This window comes from Hylobates moloch, unplaced genomic scaffold (assembly GCF_009828535.3).
Source record: "Hylobates moloch isolate HMO894 unplaced genomic scaffold, HMol_V3 SCAFFOLD_6, whole genome shotgun sequence".
NCBI classification, from domain to species: domain Eukaryota; kingdom Metazoa; phylum Chordata; class Mammalia; order Primates; family Hylobatidae; genus Hylobates; species Hylobates moloch.
Genome location: NW_026652281.1, coordinates 108,296,652 through 108,311,527, shown reverse-complemented (window position 1 = coordinate 108,311,527; position 14,876 = coordinate 108,296,652). Strand labels below are relative to the sequence as shown.

General features: G+C 48.2%; 2 protein-coding genes across 3 annotated transcripts in view; one reads left to right on the top strand and one right to left on the bottom strand.

The window, feature by feature from the left end:
* Positions 1 to 14,876, bottom strand: part of TLE7 (TLE family member 7) — a 222,886-nt gene that overhangs the window by 194,172 nt on the left and 13,838 nt on the right. The gene's annotated exons all lie outside the window — the stretch shown is intronic.
* MARVELD3 (MARVEL domain containing 3) lies at positions 152 to 14,670 on the top strand. Of its 2 annotated transcripts, none has more exons than XM_032157829.2 (3): positions 152 to 670; positions 3,265 to 3,392; positions 13,094 to 14,670. In XM_032157829.2, exons 1-3 carry the CDS (start codon positions 198 to 200, stop codon positions 13,729 to 13,731), a joined length of 1,239 nt encoding a protein of 412 aa, XP_032013720.1. In that variant the 5' UTR covers positions 152 to 197; the 3' UTR covers positions 13,732 to 14,670. The 2 variants fall into 2 exon arrangements, with proteins under 2 accessions (XP_032013720.1, XP_032013721.1); XM_032157830.2 differs by lacking the exon at positions 13,094 to 14,670 and adding an exon at positions 6,946 to 7,556 and having other exon boundaries at positions 198 to 670.

Below are 14,876 nucleotides of genomic sequence, written 5' to 3'. Positions count from 1 at the left end.
CACAGGCACCCCTCCCGCCCGGGCCCCAGCCGCGCTCAGGGCGCCCCCTGACGGCGCCCGTGCTCAGGTGCGCTCCCGGACTAGCGCGCACGCGCACAGGTACGTGCCCGCCCCGCCCCCGGGCTTGGCCACCTGCCCAGGAAACTTGTTGGTTGTTGCCCTCGGGTCGCTCCCGGGCGGGGACACGGAACCGGGCCATGGAAGATCCGTCGGGGGCTCGCGAGCCCCGGGCCCGGCCGAGAGAGCGGGACCCGGGACGGCGCCCCCACCCAGACCGAGACCGCACCCACGATCGACCGCGGGACCGACCCGGGGACCCGCGCAGGGAGCGAAGCAGCGACGGGAACCGGCGAAGGGACAGGGACCGGGACCCGGAGAGAGACCAGGAGAGGGACCGGAACCGCGACCGGAACCGGGACCGGGAGAGGGAGAGGGAGAGAGAGAGGGAGAGAGACCCGGACCGAGGTCCCCGCCGGGACACACACAGGGACGCGGGCCCTCGCGCAGGTGAACACGGAGTTTGGGAAAAGCCGCGCCAAAGCCGGACGCGGGACGGAGCCCGGGGACCGACCTGGGACGCAGCCGCGCCTCCTGGGCCCGCACCCTGGGAAGCCCCGGAGCCGCCGCAGCCGCAGAGGAAGGGGGACCCCGGGCGCCGCAGACCCGAAAGGTGAGAGGGGCCAGGGCGCTGCGACCTCCGCGCCGGGGACACCTGGGGCCCAGGCCGGCCTGCGAGGCCCTGGCGTCCCCGGGTTCTTGTCCTAGGAGCCCGTTTAAAGGAACAAATGCCGTTTCTCCCTTCTGCGCTCTCAGAGGCGACCTGGCAGGGAAGGAAAACTTTAGGTTTCTCTCTTCTCGTGGCCTGAACCCAATTAACAAAGCAAAAACCGCCCCTGTGAGCAGTGGCTGAGCTGGAGGACCTGGAGAAGAAAGAGGCCCCGGGACCATAGAGGGAGGGGTGGGAGGAGACCAGGCGGGTGGGGTTCACCCCAGGCTCCTCCCCGGCCCGCCCCGCATGGTCACAGGACTGCGCCTTGGGGTTCAGACCCTTGCCCCGTGTTCCAGAGCCAGCCCTTCCCGACTCCAAAGTCCCCTTCCCTGTGGCCGGGCCGCCCACTTGGGAAGCCCAATGAAGAGTTAATAGTTTAATGTGTTACCCCCTCCCAGGAATACATGCCTTCAAAAACAGGTGGGCCGGCGCGGTGGCTCATGCCTGTAATCCCAACACTTTGGGAGGCCGAGGCGGGCGGATCACCTGAGGCCAGGCGTGATGGCGGATGCCTGTAATCCCAGCTAATTGGGAGGCTGAGGCGGGAGAATCGCTTGAACCCGGGAGGCGGAGTTTGCAGTCAGCCGAGATCGCACCACTGCACTCCAGCCCGGGCGACAAAGGGAGACTCGACTCAAAAAAAAAAAAAAAAAAAAAAAAGACAGTGGGAGACGCTACATTTTTAACCAAAGAACAAAGTCTACATAAAATTCCCCCACTGAAGGGTACAGGTTTGTTTTCCCTTTTGCCAGTGAGGTCTCTCTAGGCAGCGTCATTCGAATCCCACGGCTGCTTGAGACCGCACCCTCCTAATGAAAAAACTTTGCCATCTCTGCCTTGCACAGAATTCCCATAGGCCCCTTGTAAGGAGAAAGGTTCAGGGTGTACTGGAAGACTCTGTGAGCTAGGGGAGGGTGGGGGTGGAAGGAAAGACAAGAGGGGACCTGATCCCCACACCCCCTCCTAGGGACCTGGTGTTTTTTTCCATCCATTGAATGCGTAGATAATGTGCCCCACAGGGTGAACTGTGAGCAGATGGGGTATCTCGTCTGCCAGCTCCAACAGGAGACAGGTCCGAGGTGACGACTGCTTCTGGTTTTTGACACCTGGCCTCTTCTCTAGGGAGGAGTCAGGCTCCCCTCTCCCAGGGACTTGGAGGCTGAGCCCAGTCTCTCTCCCTGCTATGTCCACACAGCGGGAAAGCTCCTATCCTGAGTTTATGTTACATTATCTAAAACCAACTAGCACAACAAAGGGTGCGCCCAGATACAGTCAAAGCTGCGCCCAGGGAAACGGCTGTTGTTTCCCTGACTAAAGCCCATTGCACTTGCAACTGCAGGACCTGGGAGAATTCAGAGCTGCATTTTTAGGTTTCTTTAAAAACCACTGTCCGAGCCAGACGCGGTGGGTCACGCCTGTAATCCCAGCACTTTGGGAGGCCGAAGCAGGCGGATCATTGGAGGTAAGGAGTTCGAGACCAGCATGGCCAACATTGGGAAACCCCATCTCTACTAAACATACAAAAAAATTAGCCGAGCGCGGTGGCACACGCCTGTAATCTCAGCTACTCGGGAGGCTGAGGTGGGAGGACTGCTTGAACCCGGGAGGCAGAGGTTGCAGTGAGCTGAGATCTCGACACTGCACTCCAGCCTGGGTGACAGAGTGAGACTCCATCTCAAAAAAAAAGAAAGGAAGACTGGGGAGGAAGAGGAAAGGTGTCCCAAGGAGAAAAATAGCTTCTGTAGTAACCCAGAGGCATGGAAAAGCCGTCATCTTTTGAGGGTAAGGGGGTAGTTCAGTATGGCTGGGTCTGTGAGCATGAGGTTGTGAGTGTAGAGAGATGAACAGGGGCCTCCTGTGCATGCTAAAAGTTTTAAAAATTTCAAACCTAAGAGAGACATGATGTTCTAGAAAGACTGTGGGAGCCTCGCAAGTAGAATGCAGCTCCCTGTTGAATCTTGAACAAAGTCCAGGATGTGCTGCATAAAGCAAGGAGAGAAGGGACAGAAAATGCTAGGGCTGGCAGAGGAAGAAATGATGTGATGATGTCAAAATCCGTGGTCTGCAGCGCCCATGTGCTGACTTGGCACTTTCCAAAGTAACAAAGGGAGGAAGAGAATACCTGCATGGGCATCAGAGTCATGTGAATGCAAACTGGTTTTGAAGAGGCCTGGTGCATGCTGAACTGAGAACTTGCACTCACAGGAAGACAGCTCACAGCTACCTGGTGAGACAGCTCCCAAGGGCAGACAAACCATCAAAGGTGGTGCTCAGTGGTACCACAGCATCTGTCACGTGGTTAGCGGAGCTGGGCCAAGTATTTGGATGTCCCATGGGGCCACTAAACCAGAGAATTCTCTGGAGTTTAAAATACCAGGACAAATTCTATTTCTGTTCTGCTAATGTTTGGGCCCAGCACGAGGAGTCGAGAGTTCTAATCCTGAACGCTATTGAATGAGAGACCCCCTAATGACGTGTATGCTTTTTGGTTATAGTGAACCCCCTTCAGGGAGATATCTGCCCTCGACCCCCAGGCTTGGACGAGAGGAGGTGGAATATTACCAGTCAGAGGCGGAAGGACTCCTGGAATGCCATAAATGCAAATACTTGTGCACTGGGAGAGGTGAGCCATTTTGCAGGATGTTTGATCATTTACTGTCACTGGTGGTTCTGGAAGGGATGGTCTGAGCTGGTGAAGCAAAAATTCAAGCAGATTCCCTTGTGGGTTCCTAGCATTTTCATTTCTGTACTTGTGAGGTTCTTGTTTTCTTTAAAAAAAAAAAAAAAAGAAGGAACGTCTCAAAAGTGCTGCTAGATTTCCTGTGCCTCTCCTTAAACATGCCCTGGGTTTGCAAAGGCAAGCAGCCATGTTTGCAGCTTTCAGACTCCAGGTGGAAGTGCAGAGGCCTGTAGGTGGAACTGGCTATGAGCTGCCAGCTGTCAGAGGAGGGATCTTCTGGTGAGGCAGCTGAGTTAAGAGAGGGAAAATAACCTGGCATGGGCATGGGCAGCCAAGTTGCAGCACCTGTTCTCCTTGAAGATCTGACGCCCAACACTTGATCAATGGCTTTTAAACTTTATTGACTGAGGCCAGGCACAGTGGCTCGTGCCTGTAATTTCAGCACTTTGGAAGGCCCAGGAGGGAGGATCACTTGAGCCCAGGAGTTTGAGACCAACTTGGGCAACATAGCAATACCCCATCTCTATTTAAAAAAAAAAAAAAAAAAAGGAGAAAAGGCTGGCGTAGTGGCTCACGCCTGTAATCCCAGCACTCTGGGAGGTCAAGGTGGGTGGATCACTTGAGGTCAGGGGTTCAAGACCAGCCTGGCCTGAGGAGGAGAATTGCTTGAACCTGGGAGGAGGAGGTTGCAGTGAGCAGAGATCACATCACTGCATTCCAGCCTGGGTGACAGAGTGACACTCCATCTCAAAAAAATTAAAAATTTAAAAAATTTAAAAAATAATAAGGCTGGGCACGGTGGCTCACACCTGTAATCCTAGCACTTTGGGAGGCCAAGGCAGGCAGATCACCTGAGGTCGGGAGTTCAAGACCAGCCTGACCAACATGGAGAAACCCCATCTCTACTAAAAATATAAAATTGGCTGGGGTGGTGGCGTATGCCTGTAATCACAGCCACTTGGGAGGCTGAGGCAGGAGAATCGCTTGAACCCGGGAGGCGGAGGTTGCGGTGAGCTGAGATTGCTCCATTGTACTCCAGCCTGGGCAACAAGAGTGAAACTACGTCTCAAATAATAATAATAATAATAATAATAATATATATGCATATATATATACACACACATAATATATTCATAAGGTTGTTAGATATATATATTTTTTACATTAAGACCAAGTTCACACACACGCAGAAACAAAAATGTGAAACCATACTGACCCTATTATATACCAAGTACTCTGATATTTTCTATCCCGTTCATTAAAAACAAAATCATTTTTTAAAAACCATACTTATTTAGGACCCACAGTCTGAAAAACACTTCCAGCCTATCATGTATCCACCCCAAATATGGCATCCCCAGGTTCCCGTTCTAGTGGTGTTGGCCTTGCCAGCAATGAAGAAAATCTGGTTTGTCTGGGTGAGAGCTTACAGTTCACATGATTTGGTGAGAAATATTTCTTGGTTTACTATGACTAAGGGAGAAAACGTTCCAGCCTAAGGGAGAGAACTCATGGAGCTCATACCTGAAAATGTAATCTCAGGATAATTCCAAAGATGCATATGATCATAGGATTATAGGAACTTTGAGGAAAGGGCTCTAGGCGATGCAGGTACAAGGATCATTACTCTAGTTGCAGATATTGGCACAACCTCACAGCCTGTAATTCTGTCAACAGCTCCTGAGCTTCAGAGAAGTACAGTAAGATCTCCAGAGGACTGTGTTCTCATTGAGAGCAAACAACAAAAATTATGAATATACAAATAAAGTTCAGGAAAAAATATAATATTCACAGTGATTTTTTTAAATTGGTTGTATTATAGGCAATTGTTACATTGCATGTTTTCTTAAGTCTACATTTTCTTTTTTTGTTGTTGTTATAAGTAAGTATAACTGTCTTTCTCTTTTTTTTTGAGACAGTCTTGCTCTGTAGCCCAGGCTGGAGTGCAGTGGCATGATCTCGGCTCAGTGCAACCTCTGCCTCCCGGGTCCCAGTTCAAGCAATTCTCCTGCCTCAGCCTCCCGAGTGGCTGGGAGGTAGCATGTGCCACCATGCCCAGCTAATTGTTGTATTTTTAGTAGAGACAGGGTTTCACCATGTTGGCCAGGCTGGTCTTGAACTCCTGACCTCGTGATCCGCCCGCCTTGGCCTCCCAAAGTGCTAGGATTATAGGCATGAGCCACCACGCCTGGCCGTATAACTTTCATAAATAAAATGGTGACAGAGTGAGACCCTGTCTGTAAAAGAAAAAAGAAAGAAAACAATAATGTTGTTTGCATTCTGGGGGAAAATTATACAGTGTAAAGATCACACTTGAGAGAGCATCACCATTTCAGTTAGACAATGTGTAGCTGTGGTTTCATGAATAGACCAACTGGAACCAGGCATAAAATCTGGTTATCAAACATCAGGTGGGATGTTGACAGGCTGACGTTGGCAGCATGTACAATTTCCAGCTCAGAAGCACCCAGCTTATATGATGTTGAGCAAAAGAAGCCTCACACACAAAAGCACATAACTGTATTATTCCATTTACATGACATTCCAGAAAAGGCAGAACTAGTTTCTAATGAGAGAGGGCAGATCAGTGGTTTGCTGACAAGGAAAGTGAGGGATTGACTACAAAGCGTCACTAAGGAAATTTCTAGGGTAATGAGAATGTTCTGTGTCTTGATTATGGTTACATGGTACATACATTTGTCAAAACTCATCAAGCTGTATGCTTAATATGGGTCGTTTTGTTGCATATAAGTTATATTTCACTAAGGTTGATTTTAAGGAAAGCAGCCAGTTTTCCTTCTCCAAGAGATAAAGAAGCCAAGGGCCGGGGAAGAATCCAGCTCTGGGAAAATATCACAGCCCAGATACACTATTTAGGGAACTAAATAAAACAGCATTAAACTTTAAGACATACTTATGAGTTAAAGTCTAAGAACAATAAAACAATTTTTTTAATTCGGTAAGCATTAAAGGTTTAATTAACTTAATTTTTCCTATTTCTTTTTTTTTTTTTTTTTTTAATTAGAGATTGAGTATCACTATGTTGCCCAGGTTAGTCTCAAACTCCTGGGCTCAAGCAATCCTCCCACCTTGGCTTCCCAATGTGCTGGGATTACAGGCGTGAGCCACCTCGCCCGGCCTTGTTTCATCTTTTTGGTGGTGGGAGGTGGAATATTCTTACCCTTTTATCCAGGATGGTTTTGTTTCTGCTCACTGGCCTGATCTCTCCCATCATCCTCCTGCCCCACTCTCAGGGCACACTGCTTTGCTCTTTTGAGTGTCACCCCTCTGAGTCCATAGTATTTCTGGCACCATTTCTGGAGACCACAGTTCCCTACTGCCCTCTGGTTTTAATAGCGCTGCTTTGGCCTGGGGCGTTCCACAGGGGCAGAAGCCTACAGGGGTCTGAGCCTTGCGCGGAAGGTGGGCCTCAGGTGGAAGAGTCTCCTGGTGCCAAACAGCATCACTCAAAAATAGTAACACCCTTTTTTTGCAGCCTGCTGCCAAATGCTGGAGGCTCTCCTGAACTTGCTGATCCTGGCCTGCAGCTCTGTGTCTTACAGTTCCACAGGGGGCTACACGGGCATCACCAGTTTGGGGGGCATTTACTACTATCAGTTCGGAGGGGCTTACAGTGGCTTTGATGGTGCTGACGGGGAGAAGGCCCAGCAGCTGGATGTCCAGTTCTACCAGCTAAAGCTGCCCATGGTCACTGTGGCAATGGCCTGCAGTGGAGCCCTCACAGCCCTCTGCTGCCTCTTCGTTGCCATGGGTGTCCTGCGGGTCCCGTGGCATTGTCCGCTGTTGCTGGTGACCGAAGGCTTGTTGAACGTGCTCACCGCGGCGGGGTACATCCCGGCCTTGTACTTCTACTTCCACTACCTCTCTGCTGCCTATGGCTCTCTTGTGTGTAAAGAGAGGCAGGCGCTGTACCAAAGCAAAGGCTACAACGGTTTCGGCTGCAGTTTCCACGGGGCAGATATAGGAGCTGGAATCTTTGCTGCCCTGGGCATTGTGGTCTTTGCCCTGGGGGCTGTCCTGGCCATAAAGGGTTACCGAAAAGTCAGGAAACTAAAAGAAAAGCCAGCAGAAATGTTTGAATTTTAAGGGTTTCTAAAACGTTCTGCCAGATGCAAGTGGTGGTGGAAGGTACTCTGAGCCACTGTCTTTCCCAAGAATCCCTCGTTGTGGAACTTTCCAATGCTGGAAAAGCAGCTAGCCAGCGTTGGTGTGGTGGGTGGAGCCCCAGTCGCATGGAACAGTGTTCATGGATGCAACAGACCCTGGCTTCTGGAGTCCTCTGTGAGTGAGGGACCAACCAAAATTTTTTTTCAAAAAGCAAAAAAATGGCCGGCCTCGGTGGCTCACACCTGTAACCCCAGCACTTTGGGAGGCTGAGGTGGGTGGATCACTTGAGGTCAGGAGTTCGAGACCAGCTTGACCAACATGGTGAGCCCCCATCTCTAATAATACAAAAAAAATTAGCCAGGCGTGGTGGGTGGGCACCTGTAATCCCAGCTACTTGGGAGGCTGAGGCAGGAGAATCGCTTGAATCCAGGAGGCGGAGATTGCAGTGAGCCGAGATCCCGCCACTGCACTCCAGCCCAGGTGACACAGCGAGACTCCGTCTCAAAAAAAAAAGCAAAAAAACTGGAGCCCAAGAGCCACAAGGAAAAGGCATGTACTACAACAGAGTGCACTTCTTCATTCAGTAAAGGGAGGTCAAGAAGAGAATTTGATGAACTTTATCTTCAAAGTTCCTGGGCACAGTGGCTCACACCTGTAATCCCAGAGCTTTGGGAGGCTGAGGTAGGAGGATTGCTTGAACCCAGGAGTTCAAGTTTGCAGTGCGCTATGATTGTGCCACTGCACTCTAGCCTGAGCAACAGACTGGGACCGTATTGCCAAAATACCAAAAAAAAAAAAAAAAGGTCATGGAGAGCCACATAGACATGAGACCACACTTCAGCCTGAATTTTTCTAAAACACAGCTGTCTCAAGCAGATTAGCCCACACGTTTTTCCACACTGAACTCTCCAGTCCTTCCACTTCCTTAATTCTGCAAATGGAGGGAGTGGGGACTCTTGGGAAACTACTCCTGTAAAATTGAAGTTGGAGGTAGGCGTGGGCTGAGGAAAGAGGAATCAGATTAATTCTCTGGGTTGCAAAGAGGCTATTCTGCAAGCCCCTTGCAGTGGCCCTGAAAGCTCAATAAGTGTTTTGTACCTCTTCTAAATGTGCCATTGTGTGAAGCATTAAACCCAACATCTAGAATTCAGGATCCATCTGGAATAAAAGGATGTAAAATCTTTCCCAACAGAAGAGTGTTACTTTTGGCCAGACAACTTCATGGGTTCTTAATGCACATTAAATTATGACTTATGGAACATTACAATATATTCTCGGTCCAAGTGAATAAGTTCGTTGCTTTATGTGAATCCAATAAAAAATCCAAAGAATTTTAATTTGGAATTGATGTCCTCTTTACAATACATTTATAATATTCTCTTAAATACAGATAATTTGTCACATTTAAAAGGTGAGTTCCATTTGAGTTTAGAAAAGGAAATATATATATACATGCTTGTATATGATTGGAAAATTTCTTGAAGAATAACATCAGAAAGTATTAACAGTTTTGCTTTTGAAGAGAAGGGGACTTTTCATTTATGCATGGCTTGACTGCACATATATTAATTTTAGAAAAATAAAAAGTAAAAAAGTTGACTTGCTCTCCTCGGTTTTTTTCAGGACCACATTTAAAGTTCAAAGGCAGGTATGGATATATAGTTAAGCAGATTATTAAATGATCAGCCACAAAAACAGCCTCAACCATAAATACTTCTTTTTTTGTTTGTTTCTTATTTTTGAGACAGGATCTGGCTCTGTCGCCCAGGCTGGAGTGCAGTGGCGGGATCTCGGCTTACTGCAACCTCTGCCTCCCAGGCTTAAGCTGTCCTCCCACCTTAGCCTCCCAAGTCACTGGAACTACAGGCCCATGCCACTGTGCCTGGCTAATTTGTTTATTTTTAGTAGAGATGGGGTTTCACCATGTTGCCCAGGCTCATCTCGAACTCCTGGGCTCAAGTGATCCACCGACCTCAGCCTCCCAAAGTGCTGGGATTATAGGCATGAGCCACCGCACCAGACCCAGAAAGACGTTATTTACCACAAAGATCTCATGTCGTTTCAGGATCTCTGCTTCCCTCTACCAAACCCTCTGCTGTCTTTCCGGAGACTTGTCCCATCCCACCATAGAAATAAACTGCTAGCTCTGCTCGCCACCCTTTTCCCCTTCCCCTGCCCCCTGTGTCTTTCTGCACTAACAGCATGCTTGGAAATACTTGAGCCTGCTTGATATTGATAGGTAAGCCAGGCCAACCCTGGCTGGAACCTGGGATAATATTCCCTGGCCATATTCCTTCAACAGTCCCAATATCATTGGACCTAGCAGAAGACCATTATTCCTGTCAATTGGCGCAGTCAACAGGTGGTTGACAAGATCTAGATTTATTCCATTGTAGCCTAACAGATAGATGCTGCCTGGGTTGTGAATCCGTCCCAGAGGAAAACGTCCCACTCTTTTGTATTTTCAGTAGAGTATTTCTGTTTCCCTTCAAGGAGTGAAATATTAATGTCCATGCAGAAGGAAAACCAAGGGAGAGAAAGGCGTTGGGTCCACTAACCCCCATGAATTAGAATGATGTCTGGGTCAATTCGCTTGCTCTGCTGTAGGGAGAGTGTAAACCAGTAGCTTACTGTGCCTGAGTGATGAGTGGGCAGTTTTAGTCTGATGTTATTTTCAGTTTTAAATTAGAGGAATGTAATTTCTCAACTATCAGAGCCCTCAACTGCCATGTCCCTGTGGACCGCTAGGAATTTGTGTGGGCCCAGCAGGAGATAGGATTAGCAAGCTGAGTAGCTGTTGCCTAAGTACTTTAGAGTCTTTCACTGCCCTGATTATAAACATCATGGTACCCCCTAGTGTGTTAGAGGGTTGTCCTGATTTCTGGGCAACCACACTCTTCTTAAATTTATCCCATTCTTTCTTACGTTTCTCACCAATCCCCTTCCATTTTGGAAACATTACCGAGTAGCGTCACCATCTGTTTGTATACTATTTTATTTTTAGAGTATTTTCATTTACTTGCTTTTTTTGTTGTTGTTAACTTCCCACAGTATCACACAGTTGCTTTCATTGGAGCCTCCCCACATCCCTGTGGGTGAAGATTGGCAGACTTAGCTTCATTTGTCATATTGTCTGAGGCTTAGAAGGACTGAATGGCTTGGCAAGGCAGTAAAAAACGGGGACTTGAACCTGGTGGTCCTGCTCTCGGTTCATTTGTTTTTCTCTTCATGCTCATCCCTGAATGCCACGGGAATGGCAGGAGACCCTCTCCCAGAAGGACACCTAAGAAGGATTTGGGGCCTCTGTCAGTAACAAATAAAAGCTGACCTCAGACAAGAATATCTTCAGTTGGTTGGCCTGTTGGCTTCCTCTGCCTCGTGCCATTTGTGGGTTCCTTTCAGTCCAAATATCTATCAGTAAGGTCCTGGTTGAATAGACGAATCGATCCATACTACGAAGTCGAAGGCCACTTAACAAAATGTGGCTCCTCTTGTAGGAACTGATCTGAAAACATCTGGAGGATATAGTAAATGAAAAAATCAAAATGCAGAACAGTGTACGTGATACACTTACTTTTGTGGAAAAATGCAGGGAAGGGAATGAAATGCAGATTTAAATGTGCTTTTTATTTGCATAAAGGAACACTGGACAATTATATTAGAAACCAATGAAAGTGGTTGGCAATATTGAAGAGACTGGATATGAGTGAAATTTCTCAGTTTATACCTTATGTCATTTCAGTTTTTTAGAAACTTTTCATTTTGAAATATAGATTTGCAAGAAGTCACAAAAACAGTGCAGAGTACTCCTGTGTACCCTTAACCCAGTTTTCTCCAATGATAATATGTTGCATAACTAGCACAATATCAAGACCAGGAAAGTAGCAATCTACAGAGCTCATTTAGGTTTCCCCCTTTTACCTGCACACATTTGTATGTGTTTGTAGTTCTAAGCCGTTTTATCTCATGTGCAGATTTGTGTGAGTGGCACCACGATGCAATCCAGAACCGTTCACTTACCCTGGACATCCCTGTGCTAACTCTTCATAGTCACATCCATCTTCTTCCTCCCTCCCCCATCCCTACTCATTCCTGTCCCCTGTTGATCACCAATCTGGGCTTCTCTATAATTTTGTCCTTTTGAGACTGTTACATACATGAAATCACACGGTATGTAACTTTTTGAGACTGGTTCTTTTTTTTTTTTTTGGAGACAAGAGTTTTGCCCTTGTCGCCCAGGCTAGAATACAATGGTGCGATCTCGGCTCATTGCAACCTCCGCCTTCCGGGTTCAAGTAATTCTCATGCCTCAGCCTTCCGAGTGGGTGGGATTACAGGCACCTGCCACCACACCTGGGTACTTTTGTATTTTTAGTAGAGCTGGGGTTTCACCATGTTGGCCAGGCTGGTCATGAACTCCTGACCTCAGGTGATCTGCCCGCCTCAGCCTCCCAAAGTGCTGGGATTACAGGCATGAGCCATTGTGCCCAGCCAAGACTGGTTCTTTTTCACTCATCATAATTCGCTTGAGATCCATTCAAGTTGTTGCATGTATCAGGAGTTCATTCCTTTTTTTTTGAGACGGAGTCTCACTTTGTCACCCAGACTGGAGTGCAGTGGCATGATCTCGGCTCACTGAAACCTCTGCCTCCTGGGTTCAAGCAATTCTCCTGCCTCAGCCTCCGGGGTAGCTGGAACTACAGGCACGTGCTGCCACACCCGGCTAATTTTTGTATTTTTAGTAGAGATGGGGTTTCACCATGTTGGTCAGGCTGGTCTCCAACTTCTGACCTCAAGTGATCTGCCCGCCTTGGCCTCCCAAAGTGCTGAGATTACAGGCGTGAACCACTGCACCCAGCCTAGGAGTTCATCCCTTTCTATCGCTGAGTAGGGTAGTCCATGGTATGGGCATACCCATTTGTGTAACCAGAGTCACCCACTGAAGGACATTGGGGTTGTTTCCAATATTTGGCTGTTATAAATAAAGCTACAATGAATATTTATGTCCACGTTTTTGTTTTCAGAGTTGTACTTTGATTTTTCAAACGTAGATTGAAAACAAAACAAAACAAAAACGAAAAGCAAATTAAATATACTGATGTTGAGGCTGGTTGAGGTGGCTTACGCCTGTAATCCCAGGATTTTGGGAGGCCAAGGCAGGTGGATCACTTGAGGTCAGGAGTTCGAGGCCAGCCTGGCCAACATGGTGAAACCCCGTCTCTACTGAAAATACAAAAAATTAGCCAGGCAGGGTGGCGCGTGCCTGTAGTTCCAGCTACTCAGGAGACTGAGGCAGGAGAATCGCTTGAAGCCAGGAGGTGGAGGTTGCAGTGAGCCAAGATCACACCATTGCACTCCAGCCTGGATGACAGAGTGACACCCTGTCTCAAAAACAAAACAAAAAAATGTTGACATTGAATCGACCACGTCCTTAAAATCAGGTGGCCTGTGGTGTGTCTCTGGCTTGGCCTGGGTGAGTAATGTCAGTGTTAAAGCCCGAATCTCTCTTCTCCTAGGTGTGGTGCAGATAGTGGAGGTGGTCTTGAATGGGATGGTTCTCATATGCATCGTGGCCTCCTACTTTGTCCTTGCCGGATTCAGTGCCAGCTTTTCCAGCGGCGGTGGCTTTGGGAACAACTACTACTCACCGTTCGAGGGCACTGAGCTAGAGCAGGTTCGGCAGCTGGACCAGCAGTACACGATCCTCCGGTCGCCCCTGATATACGGTGGCGTGGCTGTTTCTCTGGGACTGGGGGTCCTCACCATGGGCGTTTTACTCCAAGGAGCCAAGAGTCTAACAATGTTGTCAGGGAAGTGGCTCCTCACGGAGGCCTCCTTCAGCCTCCTAGCAGCTTCGGGCTACTGCACAGGCATTGGTGTTTACCTCCACGTGGCTCTGCAGATCAATAGCACCGACACTTGCAAAACAAGAGAGAGGCTCTATGCCCGCAAGGGTCTCACCTGGATGAACTGCCAGCTGGCAGGCACCGACGGAGCAGCAGCCACCTTTGCTTGTCTTCTCGTGATCATGTACGGCGCCAGCATGGTGCTGGCCCTGCGTAGCTACCGAGAACAGAAGCGCTACAAAGGCAGCCGAGAACAGCCCAGAAGTTACTGTGATGCACCGGAATATCTGTGGTCTGGAACTCTTTGAGATCTTCCGGAACCTAAATGTGAACCCACATTGTTTCTCTCAAAAAGACAGGTCTTTTAAAACTCCACATTAGACAACTATGGTTTTCACACACTTGATTTTATAAATGCTCTCTTTAGACTGAGGCAAAGTTTAAGAATTGAGGACGGGCATGGTGGCTTATGCCTGTAATCCCAGCATTTTGGGAGGCTGAGGTGGGCGGATCACGTGAGGTCAGCAGATTGAGTCCAGCCTGGCCCACATAGCGAAACCTTGTCTCTACTAAAAATACAAAAAATCGCCGGGCATGGTGGCTCACACCTGTAATCCCAGCACTTTAGGAGGCCAAGGCGGGCGGATCACCTGAGGTCAGGTGTTTGAAACCAGCCTGGCAAACATGGTGAAACCCCATCTCTGCTAAAAATACAAAAATTAGCTGGGCGTGGTGACAGGCGCCTGTAATCCCAGCTAGTCTGGAGGCTGAGGCAGGAGAATCTCTTAAACCCAGGAGGCAGAGGTTGCAGTGAGCCAAGACCATTGCACTCCAGCTTGGGCAACAAGAGCAAGACTCCATCTCAAAAAAATACAAAAAGTCAGCTGGGCTTGGTGGCGAACACCTGTAATCCCAGCTACTCAGGAGGCTAAGCCACAAGAATCACTTGAACCTGGGAGGGAGAGGTTGCAGTGAGCAAACTCCACTCCAAATCACTGCACTGCAGCCTGGGCAACAGAGCAAGGCTCTGTCTCAAAAACGACGACGACAACAAAAAAGATAGGACAGTAGATTTTATTAGACCCTGAAGGCATACCAGAGGCTTTTTCATTTCTGCATTCCCTGACAGTGCTCCATAGAGTAGGCCTTCAAAGGTAGATAGTAATCTTATTACCCTGGACTGTTCTCATAATGTAACAGATCACTAACACTGAATCTTAAAAATAAAGTTCTTTTAGTAATTTTAATCTGACGTGTTTTATACCTATTCTTATACTTTACAGCTTGCCCCAAATATATTAGTTCAAGTCAGATGCAACTAGAAATACACATTCTCGTTATGGTCTTTTTTCTAATTGTCCTCTTGCTTTTTAGTAGTGAATTCTTATGGAACCTGTTCAGGACAAAGGATCGAAGCTAAGTCTACTACCTAAGCGGAAAAGATCTAGATTAT